This window comes from Sprattus sprattus (assembly GCF_963457725.1).
Source record: "Sprattus sprattus genome assembly, chromosome: 16".
Classification (NCBI taxonomy): Eukaryota; Metazoa; Chordata; class Actinopteri; order Clupeiformes; family Clupeidae; genus Sprattus; species Sprattus sprattus.
Genome location: NC_137914.1, coordinates 13660500 through 13686096, shown reverse-complemented (window position 1 = coordinate 13686096; position 25597 = coordinate 13660500). Strand labels below are relative to the sequence as shown.

The window sequence follows — 25597 nt, the reverse complement described above, 5'->3', positions numbered from 1 at the left end:
TCAGGGCGGCACGCACGCAAAGAGAAGAGAGGTGGGGTTACCTTGGCGTGTGGTTGTGCAGACAGTCGGCGCGGTAACGGGGGTAATTATACGAGATGAACTCTTCGTTGGAGTTGATTCCAGGCCAGGTCTCCTCTGTGGGTGTACCTGAAGAGGGGAGGAGAGAGGAGGAGCAGCTTCGGTCATGAGCTCAGAAGGGTCGGGGGGGGAGACACCAAGTGGCAAAATGACAGAGAAAGGAATGAGAAACAGAAGAGGGCAAGAGGAGAATGAGCAGACGAGGTTGGAGACGAGACGAGACAAGGAATGGGAAAGTGTAAATAAAAAGGAATGCCAGGGGCGCAAAAGAGGTAGAGAGAGAGAACTGAAAGAGAATAGTAGTGCAGCATAGAGAAGCATAGAGAAAACAGGACACTAAGGCTACAGGCGAGAGGAGGTCATGGGGAAGGTTCTGGGTCCTGGCTGGGTGATGAGGGGGCCATACCTAGCAGTTTGAAGATAAAGTGCAGCTCCTCCTCCACCGTAGAGCCGGGGAACAGAGGCCGGCCCGTGGACATCTCATAGAAGATACAGCCCACCCCCCTAAACAGAAAAAAAAACACAAGCAAAGTCTGTATCCACCATTAGACACACACACACACACACAAACAGAGAGACAGACACACACAGAGAAACAAACACACTTCCATACAATGCCTTCCATTATGAGAGCACACCCTACTTTCAAACTAAGTATCTCCTTTCACATGCATAAATACTTTCAAACCCACCAGCCTAAACATGGGGGAAGAAAAACCTTTTTCTTAAATTCATTTTTGCACGCAGATGTGTGACACTTGAAATTAGTTTCTAGGACAGCACTGCTATGCTGCGTGCGTGTGTGTGTGTGTGTGTGCGCGTGTGTGTGTGTGTGTGTGCTAGGAGGCTCACCACATGTCTATCTGGGTTGAGTAGTCGGTGCTCCCCAGCAGGATGTCTGGAGGCCGGTACCACAACGTCACCACCTCATTGGAGTAGGTCTTGGTGGGAATAGACTTGGCCCGCGCCAGGCCTGCAACAGTCAGAGGGGACCACAACATTAGAGACAGAAAGACATACAGACACAGACAGACAGGAAACCGATGCTCCCCAGCAGGCCGTAATTAAAACCTGACGCATTCAAAAGCCTGAACCCAAAAGAAACAGTCGACCCAAAAAACACAACTTTCTCTTGTGAGGAGTCCTTGTTGCTGTCTAGTCTGCAAAGGACCAGCACACTGGGGAATCAAGCAACAGCTGACGGCTTTTAACATGATGCAACCAGTCTGTGTATTTTTTTAATTTTTTACAAACAAAGCCACTCACTCTAGAACTACACACTGAATGTAGAACAAAGTACAATACTGCTCAATACATCTACAGAAGAGAAAAACATGAATCTGTAACTTCAAGGAACAATACAGAGTCACTACAGACATTCCCTAAACCACTTCTTTCCTGTCAGTCAGTACGAGGGGACGGTCAGGAAAGGGTTCCATCTGAAGCGCACTAACGAGGACATGCACACATTGAGCGGAGGCGTGAAGAGAGAGCAATGGTGACAGCAGTTGCTGAGCTGCGTGTGTGTGTGTGTGTGTGTGTGTGTGTGTGTGTCGGCGGGCGGTACTGACCAAAGTCAGCCAGCTTTAGCTCCCCTCGCTCGTTGATGAGCAGGTTCTGGGGTTTGAGGTCTCTGTGGAGGACTTTACGCCTGTGGCAGTAGTTCAGCCCACGCAGGAGCTGGAAGAGGAAGAGCTGGAGAGACAGACACAGAGGGACGGAAAGGAGGGAGGGAGGGAGGGAGCGAGAGAGAGAGAGAGAGAGAGAGAGGAGTAATCATTCACAAGGTCAAGGTCAATTAAGGGTTTAGTGGACCTGAAAGACTCAAAAACACAGATTTAAATAAGCCAATGGGAGAGCAACAGCTGGTCCACATTACCTTCACATTGTGCATGTGTATGCAGTTACCGCAGTCATCCAGATACTGCTTCAGGTCTTTATCCTGGGAGCGAAAACGACAAACAGAAAAGAAGAACAGAACAAGAAGAAAGACAGCAAGAAAGAAAGAAAGGAAGAAAGGACAGAGGACATTCAGTTAGACAAGGAGAACAGCTTTTTCATTAGTCAAAATGGAGGACTGGACATCATCTGCTGCAACCTGATGAATTACGCAAGCAGCTGCCAGTGTGTATTTGAGTGTGTGTGTGTGTGTGTGTGTGTGTATGGGCTTGTGAACATGAGAGAGTGGGTGTATGTGAGCGAGTGCGAGAGAGAGAGCGCATAAGTGTGTGTGTGTGTGTGTGTGTGTGTGTGTGTCCATCCCTGTTAGGCCACATTAGTGTCTGATATTCCAAGTCCCCTCTCTGTGTGTGTGTGACTCACCAAGTACTCAAACACCAGCGTCAGGGACTTTTGAGTGTGGATGATGTCATGGAGAGTCACTATGTTGGCATGTTTGAGGTCCTTCAGCAGAGACACTGGAGGAGACAGATAGAGAGGACAGAGTGAGAGGTGGATAGACACAAGTGAAAGAGCAAAAGAAAAAGTGCAACTGGTAAAAAAAGACTGCAACCTTTCTAAGCTCCAAGGTTGTTATCTCAACGACTGCCCACAACTCTTGGGACAAGGTGCCTGCTGAGGCTTTGCTTTGCTTGGCTTTTTTTGCTTTGTGTGTGGGTGTGTGTGTGTGTGTGTGTATTTTTAGCCACAATTCTGCATTAGTTTACAGTCACAACACACTAGGGTCAGGGCATCCATCAATCTTCACAACAGCAATGCAGTGAATGTGTTGTAGCGTCATTGTGTATGGAATTCTGACTGAGTGAATATGCATATGGATGCATATCCTCCACTTGACTTGCTCTTTGCAAAGAGTCTGTGGGTTAATAGAAACTTAACTGACTAACAGACATTTACTAACTACATCCAATAGCTCACATAATTAATGCTTATTTAAATGCATCAGATGTAAAAAAAAAACAATAAAAAAAAAAAAAAAAGTGTAAGAAATGAGTTGACAAATTACCATAACCATTCATAGGGAAGCTCAGCGATTCCTCATGCTTCTACATTATGCATCAATGTATTGCCAAGAATTGGTTAGTGGAATGTTGATGTAAAGACCGTGTGTGTGTGTGTGTCTCACCTTCTCTGATGGCAGTGCAGGGTGCCCCCTCCTCGTGCTCCAGTCGGATTTCCTTCAGAGCTACCAGGGCGTCCGTCAGCTTACTGCGGCCCTTATACACAGTGGCGTAGGTGCCCTGGAGGAAAACAAGTACAGATGTGTGTAAGAATGCGTATTCACCACACACACACACACACACACACACACAGCCGAGGCTCAACTGCATAAGGTATAAATGGCAGCCACAGTCCTAGTGTAATCAACCTCCTCACCTCGCCAAGTTTGTCCAGCTTGACGTACGTCTCCAGCTTCCCAAAGCCAATTTCAGACTGCAAAACAACACAAATGTAAACATTATTACAGAAATGCAAGAAAAGAAAGTAAACACAAACACAAATGAAAGCTCGAGTCCTCCAAACTTCAAAACGCATCTGGACAAACTCATCATGATGTACCTAATTTGTGGGGGAGCTATTTTCATGCATGGCTACATTACATAAGTTGCAGAGGAGGGTTGATACAAAATCTCCAGCATGAATCCAGAAGAACAGTGTTGTTGCCATGTATCGTCTTTATTGAACACTTATACAACGTAGCTATTCACATCTGAGAGGGACCAAAATACTGAGTCAAAATACCAAGTTATATATCAACTTGTTCGAACACACAAGTTTCCTTCAGGGAATGCTAGAACAGTTCACACAAACCATAAAGAGCTTGCCATAACAGCTGGAAATGCGAGAAAGCTGATAGTAAAATAGCCTCTCCATCAGAAGGTGCGCTGTATTCTAGACAGCATACCATTTCCCCCTAACACCTACATTGTTGTACATTTGTCTTGAATCTGCTGCACTGATTGGAAGGCTCATCAGAGCTCTTGCTTGTCTGAGTGCTAATGGCTACAAGCTGTTGGTAAGTGCATAAGGCTGAGAATCTTTTACTGTAGAACACCACAGTGTTAAAAGGCAGACAATGAGAGACACACAGGGGATTAGATCACTACAGGAGGAAAACACAATGGATTCAATTAATGTAATGGAGCAAAGCAGAAAACAAGTAAATGAGGATACAAAGACAGAGGAGTGAGGATGGAGGGGGGGAGAGAGAGCGAGAGAGAGAGAAAGAGAGTGAGAGAGAGAGAATGTATGAAAAAAAGAAGGAGAATGTTGGGGAGCAGTGGAGAATGAGTAGAAGATAAAGACACAAAAGGTATGGCCGGAGAGAAGTAAAGAGGATCCAAAAGGAGGAAGAGGATAGAGAATGTACAGAACAGAAGCAAAGGGAGAAGACGACAAACACTAAATGGAAACAGATAGGGAGAGTTTCAAGACAGGGAGATGAAGAGAGAGGGGATAGAGAGAGGGGATAAAGAAAGGGAGAGAGAGAGATAGAGGGGGGATAGAGAGAGAAGGGGGGACAGAGGGGGTAGAGAGAGATATACAGAAGGGGCAGAGAGAGAAGGGGTAGAGAGAGAGAGATAGAGAGGGGGGATAGAGAGAGAGAGATAGAGATAGAGGGGGGATAGAGATAGAGGGGGGATAGAGAGAGACTGGATAGAGAGAGATGGGATAGAGAGAGATAGAGAGGGGATAGAGAGAGAAGGGGGGACAGAGGGGGTAGAGAGAGATATACAGACGTGGCAGAGAGAGACGGGGTAGAGAGATAGAGAAAGAGAGGGGGGGATAGAGAGAGAAGGGGTAGAAAGAGAGGGGATAGAGAGAGAGAGAGGCGGCCTGTAAACGGAGAGCAGAGGAGTGCTGCTGTACCAGAGACACTCTTCGGAGCCGCCGGCTCAGGGGCTTGTCAAACAGCGGGCTGTTCAGGCTGAACTTCTCCAGGTAGCCGTCAGGAAGCCTGATGTCCGCTGGCAACGACAGTCGCTTATTTATGTCCTTAAACACCAAAGAAACAAACAAACAACAAAATAAGTGTTAAATCATCACTTGACTTGTTGCAAATTACCCCCGCATAATGAACCTCCAGCCTTGGCACTGCATAAGCCTGTAAAGCATTGCCAACTGCCAACGGAAGTGTGCAGCTGAAATGATGATTAGAGCAGTCCAACTCATTTCATATAAAGACTCCTCACAGCAGCAGGGAGAAGCCAACAGTCTGCTTTCATCTCTTCTCAACCAGCTGTGTGAGTGTGAGAGAACTGGAGAAGAGGAGTTATGAAAGACAGCGGTGGAATAACAGTAGGAGACTAATGAAGGGTGGCTTAATGATGATAGAAGAGAGAGAGAGATACATACAGAGATATATAGAGACGGGGGAAAGAAGAGATGGGGGGGGGGGGTAAAGGGAGGGCAGCCACAGAAAGACAGCGTGCAGTAAGAAATTAAAAGGTACAGTCCGCTATTCTGCCAAACGATTGTTGAGATCAAATTTCAACAGACAATAAAAAGAAACCCCTCCCATCCACGCACCTGAAACAACATGTTGATTGGCTTTAATTGTGTGTGGCTCATTCCAGAGTTACAATGCCAGCACCGTGTACGAACATCAGAGGTTTTTTTGAGTGCACAGGCAGAATGGACAGCTAGAGAAGTAATTTACTAGCCTGGTACAACCAGAGCTAAATTCACTTTGTGACTATATCGGTCTGGCCACGCTTCATTGGGGATTGTTTCGAGTTGTTGCATCCTAATGGGTGTAGACTTCAGGTTCGGCTTCAACTTTAACCAATCGGCATTAACCACTATGGCATTGCTATACTTCCTTTTTCACCACAAACCGTGAAAGCTGATACAATAGCCTTTTCCTACGGAAACCATGTCTTTGCCTTTAATGAATACATTTACACATTCTTCTTGCTCAGACTTCAATTCTTCTTTTATATATTGTTGCTACATCTATTTGCATGCTTGGTCTTGCACTAGAACTGCTGCCATTGCTGTCATTGCTGCTTTCGAACAAACGCGTCAACGCACTCAGCCACTCCAACCTGTCACTGACTGGTCTGCCCTTCAGGGTGGCTGAGTGATCTATCTTGCAGACGGGACAATAGTCTGATGGAGCAAGGCTAACAGTTGGATGAATTTGACAAAGCGTACTAGATAACAATCGCGGACTGTACCTTTAAAAGAAAAAAAAGAGATAGCAAAAAAATGTAAAAAAAACATTAAATGAAGGGGCACCTCGTTGGAGATTTTGCGCCCCGGTTTCTCCCTGAGCCGGACGTGCACTGGACTGTGCACCTCATCTGAGGAGGTAGCCGAGACCTGGTCGCTCTCACCGTCTGAGCCGATCTTCACATCTTCATGGACAATCTCTGCACACAAAATACAGTGTCAACCCATGAGGTGTAATTATAGCTCACGGTGATGCCCCATCCTGAAGAGTCACTAATCCTCTTGCCCTGAAACAGTAAGTCTATCAGGTGCCAGTCTGCGCCACAGGAAGGGAAATCACTCACAAGGAACCTTCCCTTTAAAGTAACATCATACTCTATTCCTAACTGTCAGTATTAAACGCTCCCCCAATCCAACAGAAGGCAATGCAGAAACAGAGACTTTATTTAACCCCATTTACCCTAATATGGTGTGGGCCACTGGCTTGAGTACTGCTGAGACAGGGCTGAGGCAGTGATTTCAGGATGAGGGCTTCCCAGTGAAAAGCACTAGACATTAGGCTATTTCCCAGAGGTTATTGGGTGTTAGAGGCTAGCTTCCCTTCTTCTGTACAAACTTCTTCATGACAGGGCCTCCATCTGATGTCTGCTTAAATCAGTAGCTCTGCTGCCTAGCAGGAGTTAGCTTGTCAAATCCCCACACACACACCACATCACTCACGACATTACACCCGGATAGCTATGGGGCACGCTCACAGCCTGCTGTGCACGCACGCAGGCACACAAGCACGCACGCACGCACGCACGCACGCACGCACGCACGCACGCACGCACGCACGCACGCACCTCACACACGAGGACAGGATCTCTCTGATATATAATTAACCCATCACACAAACATACAATCTCTAACAAAAGTCTGCATATTTTATTCCACATACTATCATACATCCCGGTTTCCCTCTATTACACACAGTCTTCTCACAGGCACATACATTCACTTGCACGCACGCGAACACACGCACACACACACGCACGCACACACGCACTTCCCTAGCGCTGCCGTGTGAACTGTTTTGGTGTGTCCTGTGCGCGCGTGTGTGTGTGTGTGTGTGTGTGTGTGTTTGTTTTTGCTGTACCGAGGCGCGTGGCGTGGTTGAGATAGGAGCTGAGGCTGCGGCCCAGGCTGCGTGGCCTGCGCAGGGCGCTGCTGTAAGACTGCAGCAGCGAGTGCATGCTGAGGGAGCCGCCGGCGGAGCGCCCAGGGCCCCGCAGGCCGCCAACACTCCCCCCGCCCCCGCCGCCACCGCCACTGCCCCGCACTGGCATGGCCTCTGGGAGAGAGGGAGGAGGAGGGCACACAAAGGAAGGGAGAGGAGATGAGGAAGGGGGGGATGGGAATGAGGATAGGGATGGAGAGAGAGCCAGGAGCAAGACCAGAGAAAGAAGGGGGAGGATGCATTGAGAGCAGGAGGGAAAGAGTAGACGAGAGAGAGTGGAGAGACAAAGAGACCAGGAAGAGTAGACAGAATTCAGAGGAAGAGGAGAAAGAGACGATGGGAATACGAAAGAGAAGGAACAGAATGAAATACAGTGCAAACAGGGTAAAGTGTGTGAAGAGAAGAAGGTTTACAAAGACAAGGGGGAAATTTAAGGGACGTTGTTAGGTATTAGACCAGTTAAAAGGATGGGAATGATATAGAATAGAAAAACGAGGAAGAGGATGAGGAAGGGAGGGGACAGAGAGGGAGGAGAAGAAGGGAAGGTTATTGGGCAGAGGAAAAAAGAACAAACACACACACAGACAGCAAGTTCAAAATTAAAAAACACACAAACAGAGAAGAACCAACCCATTTAAAGGGGAAAAGATCATTAGCAGCATGCAGTGTTTATAATAGATTAATTAACACTTAGTCCAACAGAAGTTCAAAGAGGGGAGAGGGAGGAAAGGTCGATTAGCAAGGAACATCTTCACCATTAGTACTCAGCAATGCCAATACGAGGGCCGTAGGGAAGGAGTGGACTCCTGCAGTGTGTGAATGATCAATAAACTAAATCACTCCTGAGTTCATTATTCTGACCATGTGTGTCTTTCCACTCCAGCAGTGACGGTGTTTCATTGACTCTTGTCTGCTGCCTTGCAAAGTGTACTGGGCTACTGCCAGCATATGTGGTGGGCGGAGGCTTATCAAAGCCATTCAGAGCATGGACTATGGTATGTGACTGGGTGTGTCTGAGGTGAGCTAAATCCATAAACCCCTCACTGCTGAACAGCCTAACACGAATATGCTGAACTGGAGCGGTTTTATCAAAATCTGTTGAGGAGGAAGAATTCAGGAAAAAGAAGTGATTATAGCAGAATGGGGCACATCAAGTATCCAGATGGAGGAGGAGGAGGAAGAAGGAGCCATGCTTGTTAAAGGAGTCATGCTTTTAGGTTCAGAGGAATAAACTAATAAATAAGCAAGCAGGAAAGATCAGCTCTGCCGTCTCTCCCCCGTACCCCGACACACACACACACACACACACACACACACACACACACGCCCGTTTCCAGCTGGAAGAACCCTCCGGAAAATCCATCCAGAGTTTGTGCGAGCAGAAGTGCGCGTGTGTACAAAACTCCTGCCTGATGTCTTGAATGCCCCGCATCAAACAAGCTCTGAGAAACCCCAGGGTGAACCGCTCTACATCAACTGGTGGTTCTTCCAAATGAACCAGCGGTACCTCTAGACCTCACTGCATTAGCATCCTCTTCCTTGACAAAGTAGCTTTCTAGCTTTGCTCCGAGGATGACAGGCCTCTTGGGAGAAGTACATAATGGGATTCCTGATGTCTTCCTTAAGTAGAAAGTGCTGTGTAACGGGGCTAAGGAGAAAGCGCTCACTTTCCGCGATCCAACTAAATTTATGACCTCGCAATCGGCGCCTCGTTGAAAATGAAAGGTTAAAGCCGGGAGAGCGCAAGGAATCTATTAACGTCGACATTAAAATGGCTCTCCAGAGACTCTTTCCGTGAGCTTCCTCCCAGCTGCAGCTTGCAGTCGCTGGTTCAGATCTCTGACGGCGAAGCTGTTGCCTCGTGGGGGAGGCCTGTGAAGCGGTGCAGCGCTCAAGAGTAAGTGTCATCACCGATTCCGGCGGTGACGCATGCCTAACTCAATCCTTTTCGGCTTCGTGAGCGGTAACCATGCACCTCCTAGCAGCGTAACCTCATCTGTGTGTTAATGCAGGTCTGGTGAATGCGTGACAATGCGGCTGCCATCAAGCTGGGGTCCAACAAGGTGAAAAAGCAATCAGAGATTCGCCCGTGCCTTTGCCTGCTGAATAACCCAAACAAGACTTGAGCCCTGCACTATGCAGCATGCTGGTGGCATAGCCAACAGGGCGAATGATGATGCACTTTACTGGCTCACAGAGCACACAAGCCTATTTGTAGGTGTTAGCGCACAGCTTCCAGACGGGCATGTGTTAGTTCACTGCGCTCATGCCTGCACTATGTGTGAAGGGCAGCTCAGCGTACAACTAGCATGTGTTAGATAAACCAAACAGCACCAAGATCAGCGTGCTGATGAACAGATGAATAACAGCCGTTAGAATGCACTTGGCAGGGGTAGGGTGGGGTCTGCAATTCACATAACTAAAATGATTACAATGTTTCACATTGGAGTACATTTCTGCCTTATAGAGTTAGGTATAGGCATCAGACTGAACATCGATTGGTTTCTCTTCCAGAACCAGGGAACAGCATTGCTTGTGTCCGGCTCCTGGCTCTGGGTCTGAGTCTGGGTTACTGTACCGGAGTCGCTGTGGGCGTTGTCCTGGGAGCTGATGGTCTCGCTCAGGGACTTGTCACTGTTGTTGCCCCCCCTCAGCGTGAGGGACAGCTGCCGTTTGATCTTCCTCATGCGGTCCATCAGCGGCGGCAGGGGGGGGCGAGATGCAGAGGGAGGAGGGGCAGCCACTGTTCAATCAGCCTGCTCGACGCACACACACACACACACACACACACACACACACACACACACACACAGGAAAAACAAGAACACTGTTATACAGACACGAACCAATATGCAGAAAAACACATAAACACACAGAGTTGGGATGTAACATCAGAGGGTGGAGGGTCGGACAGATACACTCAGAGGAAAAAATACCGGAGGAGCCCGAGCTGCTCCTTAGTCAGCCTGCAGTGGACTCAGAAAGGACACACACACACATACACACACACACACTAACAAAACACACGCATACACCCATGAGAGACAAGCAAGGGTACACAAGCACCAACTGCTCCATCCCTGAGGCACAAACACACAGCGAACAACAAACCACTATCACTGACAAAAACATAAAACAAACATACATACATTAGCCTCTACCCAAACAGAAAACAGCAGATTGAGGGCTCATTGATAAGGCTTTGAATGGGGTGTGGTAGCAAACTACAGAAAAAGGCTTTAAAAGTAAGCCATTGTATGTGTGCTGCATGTACACATTTGCATTGTACCCATGTACATTTACTGACATACACACGGTTGTGCTATGCCAGTTTAATTCACACACTTGTTCTCCCCCATCACAGCGGGGGGAAAAGAGAGAGAGAGGCAAAAGAGAGAACAGCTATCCAGTGAGCATGTAGCGTTCAGAGGCTTCTCATAGTGAGTGAGTGATAGCTTTCACAGTAAATACATCACCCGGCCAACCGCGCTAAGGCCTTCGCTCAGCACGCAGAACAGAGGATTAATGGCTGTACCCTCTGTCATTTGCAGTCCCATTTTGTACCACTCTCCATTCCTACTAATAACAGACTAATTTTTATGTTAGAGAATTAAGGGATTTCCTCCTCATCCCCTTCAAAACCTCTCCAACGCAGCTCCGCTGGCAAATGGGACACTCCAAAGTCTGCAATCAAATTTCTCAATCGGCCAGCAGAATATTGCCACAAAAACAACTCCCAACAGACAAGAGCCGGGGACTAAAGAGGACAACTGGTTAGATAACGGTTCCACAAACAACCCATCAGAGGCGGTGTGGAAGGGCCTGGGGGAGAAACTCAGGTCAGTTCTTCAGTAATGCCAAATGGCCAGAAGGCTGTGTTTTCTCCTATGCGACTAATCACTTGCTTTGGCACATGTAAAACTACCGAAGCCACCCAGACTTCGGCTACAAATCTGCACTCTCAGGCCTCACTCAGGACTCTGACCTACTAAAAGTCGAACCCCCTCATCCTTTTTTACTGGACCGGTGAGGGCTTAGGGCATTTGTTTTAAACACTCAATGAGAGAGAGACAGACAGAGAAAGAGAGCACAGTTGATGAAATCTGTTGCTTTGATGCTAGAGAGGGAAATGAGATCTGTAACACACAAACAGATGCCCACATGCCGACGGCGGAGAGCCACTTCACTGTTGCCACTGTACGAATTCAGGCTCTTTGATTCCCTCTCCGCTCCTCTCTAGCAGAACACTTCAGTGTTGCGCTATGTTGCCGTTGGGCCTGGATACTGCAGTGAGCAAGCATTTTTACTCACCAGACAGGCTTCAAGAATCAATGTATGTATATGTGCATGTCTTGCATCTGCTGATACTATACAATATTTAGGGGAGGGGGAAAGAAAAAGACATTAATCCAAGTAAAAGCATCATAAAAAGCAGGCATTGGGCAACACTGGGCTCCATGTTCAGCATTCTGCTGCTGTATGCACTCTGCATCACTCACTCTTCCACCTTTCCTTCACCGTGTGCTTGCCATCTCAGAATGCAAGCATAGGGGACATCTTTGGAGGGGGCATTTTTGGAGGGGCGCGTCACATCCACACTCTCGTAAAAAAAAGAGGCGGCACACGCTTCACTTCAGGTTACTGTCAATGCAAACAATCCAGGGGGAGACCAGATTAATGTTGCAAATAGTTTGGATTGCTGAGATGGCGCTAGTGGAGTCAGGCTCTGCTTCTGGCCAAGTAGCGAGTGGTCAAGCAGCAGGGAAACCTAGACCCGGAAACCCAAGAGGACGACCATTTTAAGTGCCGCCTTTTTTTCCTAACGGTCTGCAGGGCTTTAGGGGCCCATCGTTCTGTGGAAAGCCAGGTAAAGGAGGGGGGGAAAATAAATAAACACACACACTATAAGATCTAGGTACATGATCCCTGAGACAGTTTTTAGGGATGCTCCGATCTGATCGGCGCCGATCGTAATCGGCAGATATCCCCCTTATCGTTATCGATCGGAGTTCTCAAAACGGCCGATCAAACCGATCCGATCAGATTACTTAAAATCTGCGAGAGAACTACTATCAGAGACGTTTCAATAAAACGTTAGAGACAGGCATTTCAGGCCGCTACTGGTAGAAAATGATTCTTTAAAAAAAAGAAGCTTGTGATTGGCTGTGTCTCCATGTTATGAAATTTCATTGGCCCCCGTTGTCGGTGGCGGGTAGGTCAAAGTCAAAATCGAAAGTCGAGACAAAATGGCTTCGCCGTGGTGTCGGAGAAAGATAATACGTTTGCAATTTGCAACGTCTGCTCCAAAGCAGTTCCCCGTGGAGGCAGATTAAATGGCATCACGGAGAAAGTTAAAGAGAAACTGTCATTTGGAGAGTTTAAAATTATACTAAACGAAGGGAAATCTACTGTATGGAGATATTTCTGCTAAGTAGACTATGCAGATTCTTATTAGGCTGTTGGATATGTCCAATGTAGGAAGTGTGAAGTTTTAATGAAATATGATTGATGCAACTCTCGTTCTCCACAACAACATGGATTAAACCCCGATGGTTGGATATAGATAGTTTTAGAACGAACGTCGGCGTGCTAAAAGATCTTCAATGGTAAGACTTGTCTGTTGTGCCTCCGTTGATGTAGCATAAAACGTGAGTTTTATTAAAGCATACCGTGTGTAATGTGTAGCTATTTCATTCCGTTTGTTAACCTTTCCTGCTGCCTGTATCTGAACGTAGTTGGAGATTGCAGGGGAGTAAAATGCTCCACGGCCGAAGTAGATTATATGTTTTTAACTTCGGGGTTAAATCCCTTTCCTTTACGTCTGCTGCTGGTTAGATACAGACAGCAGGAAAGGTTAACAAACGGGATGAAATAGCTACACACGCTATGCTTTAGTAAAACTCACGTTACTCACATACTGGTTAACACTGTTACAGGGTCAAAGACAAAACTAGGTTTTCAAGCCCCAAAAATATAAAAGTATTCAACAACTAAAAACTTTTTACAGCACATTAATGTTTGTCGCTACATCCAAATTATGCGTCACCGTTGTCCTTCCTTTTAAAGGAGACGCACCATTTTACTAAACTTTCTCGCAATGTGGATCATTTAATTGAAATATGCTTATTGGCCTTATTGTGTACGCTTGTGCGTTTAACAGCGCTTGTTTGTGAGAGAGAGCTTTTAACTGTTGATGCCCCAGTTTAATAATGCCAGGATATTCGTAAAGTACTATGAACAGTTGAGAAATTGATTACGTCGGGCTCGGTTCGGATTCGAACATTTTTTAATGGCAGGTTGACTAAAAATGCTGAGATGCTTATATTTATCAAGGCAAATCTGCCAGTGATGCTGCTTAATCAGAAGTAAGGTTTGAATACTCTACTCTATTCCCGGGAAAGCTACTTTTAAGTTCCAAGAGCGTCTAGACAGTGGAGTGTTGCATATGTGCTTCTATTGTTGTGATATTCATTTAAAGATTTATATTTTTATTACTAATAATATTTATTATTTATTATTATTTTCACATTTTATAGTAAGTGAGATCTTCTACACTGGAATGTTGCACGTTCCCTGCAATAAAGTTGATGGTTGTCAATTCATGATACTCTCTTGTCTTGTTATTTAAATACTTAAAATACAATACCAATGTTAAAAATAATTAATTTAATAAATAATGCTACACAATAAATAGATTGCTTCAATCGACACCGTGATCGGTGATCGGTTTTATCGGATCGGCAGATACTGATTTCAGTGATCGGTGATCGGTGATCGGCACCAAAAAACCTGATCGGAGCATCTCTAACAGTTTTAGTTAAGGACCTTAGAGTAGCAAACTACCCACTTCACATTCTTATGAGCAAGTGCAACAGGGAGTGCCAGACTCCTGTTGACACATCACAGATGCTCTTGTGATTAAAGAGGGGCCAAACAGTTTGTGGATGAAAGATGTTACATAAATACATCATGTCACCCAAAATGCAAAAGTGAAAACTAATTTGTGGGTCAGCCCCATATTTCGGATCCGCTGTAAGATTTAATGGGTTCTTCCTTAGTCCATGCCCCACCCCTCTACCAAGTTTCATGACGATCGGCCTGTGGTTTTTGAGTAATCCAGACAGACAGACAGACAAACAAACCGAAACTTCCTTGGCAGAGGTAATGACAGGCGTAATTAAGGGACATGCAAGTGTTTGTAACGAGAGAGAGAGAGAGAGAGAGAAAAAAAACAGCAACATGGCCTGGACAAGGGCCTTGAGCTGGATTAGTCTGCTCAGCCTTTTTCAATAACGACACGTGCATTTGCCTCACAAACTGGTTCTAGGGTTTGGATGAAGAGCGTGCTACAGTATAAGCTCACGGCTAAACGGGCATTTGGTTCGGCAAGCGGTGATTATAGGGTTGCTTTGGATAATTGGCAAACACCAGCCGCATTTTTCCACTGTCAGAGGCATTTCCCTTGTCTCATAAAGCTGTAATGTCGGACTCGGACAGATTTGTATCTATTTAGACCTGCTGCTCGCCACCAAACACCAGCATAACTAGCTCCTCATTTTCAGTCTATTGTCCCAATGGACTGCCTCTATCCATGAGAGACACTTCAGATAAAGTGGATGAGGAATATAACCTAAATGTGTCGCCTCCACCATATACAAAAAAAGATGGTGTGTTTTTTGTAGTATGGTAAGGACAGTTCCCACTTGAAGGTGGGCAGGTCTCCCTTCTCAGGTGTGTCACCGATGGCTGCTTGGTAAAGATTGGCAGAATAAGCTGTTCTTTCACCAGTTGATTGGTGCACGATGGACTTTCGCATCAGGCAAACCAAAAAAAAAAAGGCAAATTCCAGCCCAAGCAGCAGCTTAGTGTTACATAAACTGGCTGCAGAATGTTTTGCCCCAAACAAACTTCTTGATTGAATGAGGTGGATAAGGGGGAAAGGTGCGTTAATGTGCCCATTTATTTAGAGTGTAGCTCCACCGGGACTTACTGGTCTAGCTCTGAGATCTGCAGGATAACAGACTGACACTTTGCAAGTTGATGATAAACCCTAAGCACCATTGCATTTGGCCCTTATGGAAAGAGTTTGGGAGTACTAGTAAGTGGGGGGGGGGGGGGAATCCCTTCAAATATCATTCATTTTAAATTAGAGAAATCATATTGATAATCATCAACAAAAATCAATCATGAAGCAATCACACAGATTGGATGAGGATGCAGAGTGAAGGCAGCTCACAACATCTGTTAGCTCTGATATTCACAGAGGATTGTGATGGCACTGCAGTGACATCATCAGATGGCCAAGGCAAATATTACCATGTTGTGTTTGAATGTGGAGAGCAGCCCACAAGACTAGTTTTGAGTGTCTTCTGAGAATTTAGAGTAGGCCTCTTAGTTGAAGTATGCTTAACACACTGAGAAAAAACAAACATGGCAGCACAACATTTCATCAACAGTATAAAAAACACTTTTGAATGTCTTGAGTGAACTCAATGTAGGTCCATTATTAATGTGAAATATTTTAAATGCGAATACGAGTTGAGTGACACTGAGTGAGTACTTAAATGTGTAATGCGAAAGAACTCTTCTAATTTATTGGGCGAACCTTGTCCGCAATTAACGGCCATCAGTGAGTGTACTGACAGTACGGATAATGTGGACGGATGTCTGGTCAATTGCCAAAAACAGAGGCATAGGTGATTCATGCTGTTTCATATTTCGCATGAGCACTCGTAAGGATCAGGAATTCAGGCTGCTTGTTGTGGTACACGAACAACATAGGCAAGAGGTAAGAGATCCTGATTTTTTGACCGGACATCTTACCAGGGGAATGGTTTGACGGAGTGGAACCTTCAACGCGTTATTATCCTGTTCAAGTGGAAGTGTGTGTACACTTTCCAAATTCAACAGATAATGTAACTGTACAACAGTGCTAGTCTAACTTATACATTTACTTGCCTACTCCTGTGTAAATGTCTACCGATGATGGTGTGACAGTTGGAGGGTACTTCATTCCAAAGCACACACAACGATCACCAAGAAGATGATTTGCATGGCATTGCAGCGATCACTCGCGCTATATGTATAATGTTTTTTTTTACTTTAGCGTTAGCAAATTCACTTGGTAATGTTAGCTGTTAGCTCACAAGTTAATCTCAAGACTTAATCTAGCAAGCTTGCTAACTAACTAGCAGCAGGGCTATAGTTAGCGGTCTTAACGAGGCATGGCCCTTTCATTGCACTCGATAGCGTTTCAATTGTTTCTAATATGCATAGGAATGCAAAGGAATTGCTTATACTACGCCTCACAGGTCAACGCACAAACAACGTGGAGCTAATTTCTTAAACCCAGGGCGAAACACAGGATCTAACGTTATCCTCGGAATCCTTATCCCAAACCGAGCAAGGCGACATCTGAGGAGATTCCCAAGTCGGAGATGGTTAGCGAGCTAGCGAGCTGCAATCTTTTGACATCAATGGAGCTAGCACGCCAGTAACGTTAAAGTCCACGGCTAGCTGGCAAGCCACAATAAGATGTTTGTGTTCGATCTGATACCATTAAAATTGGACAGAAATGTCCGTATAACAAAACTACAGACATGGGAAAATGTCCGCCAGCTAATTTACTGGACAGATTTGGCTGATTGCTTACCCGAGGACGCGGGATCCCGTATGCCCTTGTAATCTTAACAATAATATCCCAAAGCCACTGTGCTCTCCCAGTAGTCCTCGGCCATGATTCTACTGGTGCTGGTGGTGTACCGATTCCCCTCCGTCTGACAGCATGTCCCGGGTCGCGTTCTCCAAAATTGTTAAAACGTTACAGCAGCTGTTCCTTTCTTCGCCAAATCCGGAGTGGAGAGGCAGTTGAGCAGCTGCGAATAGACTCAGGAGTCACTCACTCCAACTGATTGGAGAGGTGGAGATAAGTGAATAACGCGTTTGCTCAAACAGTTATAAAGCATGCAGTTGTAGACTGCACGCCCAGATATTTCTGTTTAGTTTTCCTGTTGCTCGGTGTTGGAAACGTGTAACCAACACGTAAGCGTCTATTTAAATACATTTAAACCCCCACACCCCCCTCATAAACTAAAACGGGCATAAAGTGGACTGACCCAAATTCCATTCAACCAACTCAGACTATACCAATGATCCCTAATGCTCAGGGGAGTGATTGAGCAGGTAAAAGAAAACAAGTGATGCGTTTTTTTTACATTTCTACATTTGTAACATTTAAGTTACTCTCTTTATGCAATGTACATACTAACTGAGCTTTTAACCTTTCAGTTTGATTAGAAACAAAATGTGGTAGCCATATTACTGTTGGAATTCTCTAAATGTCTGACACTGGCTTTGGCCAAAAAATACTGATAACATTAAAACATTCATCAGTATCTACTGAAAAAATTGCTATACGCCAGGGGGGTAATAGTTATACATTTCAGATGAAACAAATATATAGGGTAAGCAAAAAAAAACTAAAACGTATTCCACTGATCAGAAATGATTGGCATGTTGAAAAGTTCTTCATTGGCATGCAGTACCCACACAGTTGTCTCTCTCTCTCTCTCTCTCTCTCTCTCTCTCTCTCTCTGTTCTCTCTCAGCCCCACTGCTGACCACATGTTACTGCTCTGTGTATACTCAGAGTAGACTGTGCTATTTTAACATACCACAGAGAACTGAGGGGGGAACATAACCTGGAAAGCCCCACTGCCCTGGAGGACTTCAGGCCATGTATCATAGCCTCGGCAGTGAAGCCCCTGAATGAGTCATGACTGCGGCGTGCCCATGAGCCCCCCAGCAGCAAATACTTATGAAAATACAGACCTCCTTCAAGCAGTCGAGAGGCAGATGAGAGCAGCTCCTATCACTGCATGTTTGTAGTAACTTTCTCAGATGCCACAGATGACAATCTTACCTGCATGATCCCCCTGCCTGTAGTTTGCATAATGAATGACCTGTAGGCTTGAGATTGTGAGGGGAATCTAAACTATATGTTTAAAAAGCATGTTGTGTGTGGCCTACTAAGATGATGGTCACGTGGACAATATTCAACCTGACATGGTAATATCATTATTATGTGTCTCATTTTACATGTGCACCCAAAGAAATCAAGCATTTGAATTATTGATGTTCACGGTATTGTGTTACACAAAGTGAAAAGTTAGCATGTAGAACTTGTTTACATTTTGCTAGAGGTAACTAACGGGCACTGGCTGACATACCTTGCTCAGCTGGACTTAAATGAAACCTGAGCCCCATCGGTGTGTTCAAGGAATGCCTGACCCTGGCTTAATTATTTTTTGTGGCCCCAAGAAGAATACAAAGTACCCCCCTGAGCCACAAGTAGCCACTGTTTGGTCAAACGAAAACTGTTTGTGTCTGATGCATGCGGCATACGGTGTGATTAAATAAAGCCAGTTGTGCGGTATCCCTGAAAAGCTTTGTTTTGTAAGCTTTTGAAAACCTTAAATAGTAAATTAGGCATTCTTTTCAGTGACCACACGATAAATCTACAATTTAGGTACTGGCTCTCCTCCCATCAGCAATCACTTGATCAGACACAGCTGTGCATGGGTTATTCTTGATAACATCACCGGAAATACTGACACAAACACTGGCACAAAGATATGGAGGGTGACGGAGTAGTTACTGTTGAATGGATAGAACAATAGCCAGAGGGTAAAGGCTAAATGAAAATCAATGGCTGGTTGAGGCCATAAAAATATTCCCCTTAGAGAAAAATAGACAGCATTAGCCACTCGCCAGAGATGAATAGAGGCTTTCTGTTTATGTGAGAGTGGTTTGACCAGGAGCATGTGTACGCATGGGTGATGAAGATTGTAGATGGCAGATTGTAAAGACCAAGGGGAAAGCCTGTGACCTTTGGGCCTCTCAGTAGAAGCCAACAACAATACATTTTTTTTTTTAAACGTATTTAAGGCTGAAAAGGAGCAGCAGGAAAGATTTTGAAACGTCTTCTCTTCAAACTGGAATTTATATTTTTTCCCACACAAACACATGAATTATACATTGACCTGCTACAGCTCTTATCTAGTGTAAATTGTCACTGCTTTATACTGTATGCAATGCATGTGTTGCATACTGTATGTCCATGTGAGTAATGTTGCCCTGCACACCAGATAACCAAGTATGCCTGAAAGGCTTGCATATGTCTGGGTTTTCCTTTGTTAGCTTTATGTGTATATGCCAGTGAAAAGGGGGAGGGGCGGGGAAGGACAGAGAGGAGAGAAGGAGAGAGAGAGAGCAAGTAACAGAGAGATGGCGCAAGAGGGATGAGAAGAGAGTGAAAGAAAGAAAGAGAGGGATTAGTGCACGATTGGCTAAAGAGGGATTTAAAACTCAGACCATTTGGCCTGAGCTCAGCCCTTCTCCCTTGCAGTGTGCTCACAGTCGCTTATACAGGGGTGCATGAGTCTATAGGTCAGTGTGAGAGTGTGTGTGTGTCCACGCACTGTGCGAAATAGTGTGAGTTTGTCTCACATGACTCTGGTTGACCTATAGCAGCGCAGATTCCTTTCAGTGGTAACCACTGAGGCAAAAAGACAGAGAACTACAGAGAGTGAAAGAAAGAGAGAGAGAAAAAGAGGGAGGGAGGAGGCGGAGGTGAAAAGTGAATGTTCTCGTGTGCAGAGAGACTGTGAGAGGGAAGGCAACGAAGGAGAAAGGGGGAAAAAAATCATCTGTGGACGTTTGGACACAGCTGCAGTAGGAAGTAAGATGTGGCGCTGAAATTCCTTTTGTTTTGCATGATCTTCCAGCAGCTCTTTTGTATCCTTCTCTTCTCTCATTAGAGGAAGTGTAACAGTTGTGAATAGTCAGTGCATGCCATGTGTCGTGCACATGCTTACTTTTCTGTATCACTGATTCGGCAACTCTGAATCACCACCATGTTTTCTCCAGTAACACTAGCAAAGAAGACCTGTGTTTAATGCCTGTTGTAGCATAGAAATGGCTGCAACTCTCTTCTGTTTACGTCTGGTTAGATTCTTTTCAGGATATTTTCAATCTAAACTACATGATACAAGTTGTGTTTCAATTAATTCAGTTCAACAACGCTTCATCAGATGTGCACAAACTCTGCATTAAATATTTAGTGGTGTTTGCTTGCAAATGTAGCAGGGGTATTTCTACTCAAGCATTTCTAGGTTGAGAGCTCCATGCTGAGCTGTTATTAATATTTATATGGCAGCACTTGTAAAAATCTAGACGCTCTTTAATTTCCTTTCCTTCCAAGCCCCTTGGCAGAAAGATCGATGAGACCCACTTTATTGGTGTGAGCAGAAGGGGGTAGGGAACAGCATGTTTGCTAAATCTTTACTGTCTTTTTTAGTCTGCCGCTCATGTTATCTCACTGGTTGCACAACACTACACTTTAGTCTCTGTTTTCTACTTTACTGAGGTGTGTAAAATGGTGAAAAGTATTTTATTGAAGGTGCACCTGTGACAGAGAAAAGATTCAGATGGTTCATGTGACGATTTGTGAGAGAGCTACCGCTTTGAGTCGAAATAGTCCAGCTGGACAGTGATCCCTTGCCACTTGTGTCAGAGGCAGATAAAGACTTCACTGTGGGAAACCTTTCGACACAGCTCTCCACCTTTGGCATGCGTCCATTCTTTACACAATGGCATGGAAGCGGTATTCCAGCCTGAGTGAGATGTGTACACAACTTCCTTAATCCACCCTTTTAGATAAAAACAGGACAGCGGGGGCCCTGGCAGCACTGCCCACTCACGGATAGACAGTCGTACGTTTTTAGCCTCTGTTAACTCCTGCTAGCTTAAACCCTTTGCCTTGTCTGAAGAGGAATGCTTGGCGTTTCCCATGATGCTTTTCACTTTCCCTTAGGCCTACCGTCTGTGTTCACAAGGTTTAGGGAAAATGATTGCCTGATGCATGAGTACATGTGTTTTCGAATAGACAATAGAGCCAGTTTTGAAATGCCATTCTTGGCATGACTTTCTATGCCCTACTTAAATATATTATGATTCCACTCAAATGTGTCCGAGCTTTTTAAGGGATTGCATATTGAATGTTTTAATGAGAGTTCAATGTGATATTCCACAACCAGCATGTAGTCACAAACTTACAAACATACAGAGCAATTTATAGCTAACCAGATCCAAAGGTTAACTAACTCTTCTATAGGCCTTTTCTATAGATTAAGAGAGATTACTTTGTCGACCCACAATGAGAACAAAACACCTCATATCTACTAAGGATAACTGAGGAAAGAAGAACCGGTTCAGAAGTGCTGCTGTAGCTATGACTCATACTGGATCAGTCAGGTCAAATGTCTTGGGCTTATTTGTCTTGTTTGTTATCTTGGACATTTGCTTGCTATAGAAACACTGGCATAAATACACAGGGTGTGTGTCCTCTTCCAAACATTGTGTTCAATTTGTTTTCCTCGGTCAATGCCTTGGTTATAGAATGAGGCTGCTTACTTTTCATTGTCCTTCCCCTACCCTGCCACAGCAAATGTCTCATGTCAAGTTTTGTTGGGATTATAACACCAGTTAGATTGGCTGACATTACCTGAGGCCCCGGATACAGCCACTCTTTCTGGCCATCATGAGTCAGACCTATGAGTGGGTAGCTCCGTTTCTTAGCACAGGTATTACTCATCATACCAACTAAGGGTACAGACTGGATTCATACCTGTCGGAAATCTATGAGTACCTATGAGGGAAGACCTTAAGTCATTACATACACATGTACTCTGCATTTTGCATTATGCATTTCTGAAGATAAATCGTTCATTACTATGAAGACAAAAACTAAACAGTTCCCCATTTTTTTAATTGTGAAACAGATGTCTCTGAAACCGAAACTAGAACCATCCACACAAAGAACCACACCACACAAAGACATGAGATACTATATATTGAAATGGCCAGTAGCTGATCTACACCTATCTACACTAGTGAATAGTTTACACCACAATTTGAAGTTTTCTGCCCATGTATGGTAATGCATTAGTATAGGGTGGAATAGAATGGAGACAAGAGCACATACAACCCATTGAAAAAGATCACCTAATTCTTTAACAGTGCTTCCACTGGTTTTATTGCGAGGAGTACACTCATATCATCATACATTATTTACTATATGTATTATATTATTATTTCCACCTTACTGCCTGAAGAGGTGCCAAGTCGCAAAGGTGGAGTAAAAACATTCCTGCCCTACCCATGCATGGCAACGAACCAACTTATGTTACCTGTTACTTTTGCCCCAAGGAAATTACTAATGCACTAATTAACAAATGTAAGCAAAATGGGGAGGCCCTTGGCTTTCTAAACTGGAGTTTCCGCTCTTGACAATTAATATAGAAAAAACATAAAAGCTCGGCCAGCCCTCGTGCTTCCAGGGCCATGATCTGAGATCGATGCATGAACCAGTGTGTGATCTCTCCCCTTTCCCCCACTGCCTGTAGCATGCTGCTGGGCGTCCTGTCGGCGTGTGTGGTGGGAGCAGCTGTCCTCTACGCTCTTTTCTTCTGGCTCATCCCCGCAGCTGTGCAGCACAACGCCTGGGCCGCACTGCTGTGGCATGATGTCATTGTCGAGCGGTTCCTGGACTTTGTCACAAGCTCTACACGACCTCAGGTGACCTTGTAGATTGTTTTTGACCTATCTGTTAATTGGTTAATCTGCACGACTAGGCCAAATACCATTACTTTTAGAATTTTAGCAGCATGACGATTATTAGTTTAGTAGTCTCTGTGCATTGTTTCCAAAATGAGGAACCTCTGTTTCAAAATGTTTTGATTCATGCAAAAACGGATTGATGTCATTAAATCAAGCACAGAGCTGTGACCTGTGTGCATCACAGGCTAAATCTAAATATTGCACCACACCCACAAACGCACCCTTTCAAATGTATCACGTGTTCACCTGTTTATCTCACAGCGGCTCCTCAAAGCAGTGCAGAAGAAGGCTATCAGAGGGGACCCCCAGAGCGTCATCTCCACCATCGATAATTTTTGCCGGAGCAGTGAGTGGGCTATGAACGTAGGGGATGAGAAAGGTAGGAAAGGAGACTGGAAGTCCAAAACGTAATACAATACAGTCACAGTGAAGTACAGTTTAGACAGTTTGTTAGACATTACAGCAGTCATATGAAACACAGGGCTCAGTTACATCCCCATTACATTAGGTTGAGGTAGTTTAAGCAAGCCTCTCCCTTTCGCTCTCCTATTTGACGTTTCACAGTCATTCTCCCAGCACAATCAGAGCTGGGTGTCTCACTCCAGAGAGAACCGCCTTCAGTCATATCAAACCGCATTGCCCTGAATATAAAGTGAAGGTTTACAGCTGAATGATAGGTCACTGGGACTTCTGCATGGCTGCACAAAGTGCCACTTAAAAAACATATCACAGTGAGACAAGCCTTTTAAATAAAGATTTAAGTGGCCAATTAAGTTTCAGAGTAATTAAATAAATGACACGTTAAAAAAAAACACGACCTCCTACACCATCTACCATGGCTAAACAGATATTCTTCATGTTTCTGTTTTGAAAATGTGAGGTTGATGTTTACGTGGAACTTTTAATGCAGTAACACGGGGACTTATTTACTACCCAGCATCAGTCACACAAGTAGAGAATGTATTATAAGCACATTGTCGTCATGTGCCGCAAAAGGTGCCCATTAGCAATAAAGGGAGACAAGGGCAAGTGCCTAATGGGGTTTTGATATGGAGATTAGTCCTGTTGATGTTCACAGCCTTTTTGTTGTCATTGAAGCACTCTACACACTTCAACCGTGTGTGTCTTTGTGTGTGTGTGTGTGTGTGTGTGTGTGTGTGTGTGTGTGTGTGTGTGTGTGTGTGTGTGTGTAGGGACCATCTTGGACTCCGTGGTGTGTGAAGTCAGTCCTGGCTCAGCGCTGGAGCTTGGCACCTACTGTGGGTACTCCACAGTGCGCATTGCCCGTCTACTGCCGCCTGGAACCAAACTCATCACTGTGGAATTCAACCCAGATTTCGCAAAGGTGGCTCGTCAGGTCATAGAGTTTGCCGGGCTACAGGACAAGGTAAGGGAGATGGCGGAATTTATGGAAAGGAAAGAAAAAAGGTTCTTGTATTTTTCCCAAGGTGGTTTGTTGTCTGGCACATACAAGTTTTGTAGTTTGCAATCAGCAAGTTGAGAAACCTGTCTCAATCACTTCCTGTGTCAATCACTTCCTGTCAAATGATTTTTTTCCCCTCAAGTACCTGTGCATTAGTAATGACTAAACATAAGTAATATTAAGTAATACACATCATATATGTATTCAATTTAGTTTGAAGAAAACTGTTGGTGTTAAATAAACTAATAAAACTTACAGTTGGTGTTATATTACATTAATACATTTTACGGTTACACTTAGAGTAGTAGAATTCCAGAACCCTGCAGCCTCTGTGGTGCTCTTTGCCAGTTCTACAACAAAGTTTGAGTATGAAGTGCCCATAGGTTCAGAATACAGACAGGAGGTTTTATATTCTAACTTAATTTCACTTTATTGCGCTATGTAAAACATGTTTGTTGTATACTTTTTCAATTTATTTCATTTTTTAATGATGAATTATTGAAAAGCACAAACGCACTATATGTATGTAAAACCTTAAAATGTCAAACCCATTTTAAAGATGTCATTAGTAGTCATGTTTGTCTATGTATCTAATGTTACCATGGTCACTCTACTCCAATGCAACAGGTGCTGTTGGTGGAAGGCCCCTCAGGAGACCTGATCCCCAAAATGAGGGACCAATTTGGAATAACAACATTTGATTTGGTTTTCCTGGACCACTGGAAAGACCGGTATCTTCCTGACACCAAATTACTTGAGGCAAGAAGCTTTCTGAAATTCATGAGTACTCCAGCTATTTGATGTGACATACTTCACCTTTTGAAATGCCACAGATTATACCGCAATGAGACTAACATTGTCCTCTTTCTTTTGTTCGACCAGGAATGCGGACTGCTCCAAAAAGGTTCTGTCCTTCTTGCAGACAATGTCATCTGTCCGGGGACCCCAGAGTACCTTGCCTACGTTCGAAGTAGCCCTAAATATGAGAGTAAATACTTCAAGTCCCACCTTGAGTATACAAAAGTGGAGGATGGCCTGGAGAAATCTATTTTCTTGGGTTAAACC

The 25597-nt window shown here is 44.7% G+C and overlaps 2 protein-coding genes across 6 annotated transcripts in view; one reads left to right on the top strand and one right to left on the bottom strand.

Moving 5' to 3' along the window:
* cdk16 (cyclin dependent kinase 16) overlaps positions 1-17393 on the bottom strand; it is a 27886-nt gene extending 10493 nt beyond the window's left edge. The window contains exons 1-13 of one of the 2 annotated variants that reach the window (XM_080853499.1): positions 17085-17393; positions 10011-10188; positions 7352-7546; positions 6280-6413; positions 4909-5034; positions 3415-3471; positions 3164-3278; positions 2401-2495; positions 1958-2020; positions 1650-1773; positions 931-1051; positions 485-582; positions 42-147 (exon numbers count right to left, since the gene is read on the bottom strand). In XM_080853499.1, the coding sequence (XP_080709625.1) occupies positions 42-147; positions 485-582; positions 931-1051; positions 1650-1773; positions 1958-2020; positions 2401-2495; positions 3164-3278; positions 3415-3471; positions 4909-5034; positions 6280-6413; positions 7352-7546; positions 10011-10128 (1352 nt within the window). In that variant the 5' untranslated portion in view covers positions 10129-10188; positions 17085-17393. The remainder of the gene's footprint in view (positions 1-41; positions 148-484; positions 583-930; positions 1052-1649; positions 1774-1957; positions 2021-2400; positions 2496-3163; positions 3279-3414; positions 3472-4908; positions 5035-6279; positions 6414-7351; positions 7547-10010; positions 10189-17084) is intronic. The other variant, XM_080853500.1, reaches the window with a different exon arrangement.
* On the top strand, positions 16166-25597 carry comta (catechol-O-methyltransferase a). Of its 4 annotated transcripts, XM_080853504.1 has the most exons (7): positions 20147-20226; positions 21148-21203; positions 22896-23067; positions 23371-23488; positions 24303-24496; positions 25160-25291; positions 25415-25597. In XM_080853504.1, the coding sequence occupies exons 3-7, from the start codon at positions 22897-22899 to the stop codon at positions 25592-25594; spliced, it is 795 nt and encodes a 264-aa protein (XP_080709630.1). In that variant the 5' UTR covers positions 20147-20226; positions 21148-21203; position 22896; the 3' UTR covers positions 25595-25597. The 4 variants fall into 4 exon arrangements, with proteins under 4 accessions (XP_080709629.1, XP_080709628.1, XP_080709630.1 ...); XM_080853503.1 differs by lacking the exons at positions 20147-20226; positions 21148-21203 and adding an exon at positions 16166-16220; XM_080853502.1 differs by lacking the exon at positions 21148-21203 and having other exon boundaries at positions 20010-20170.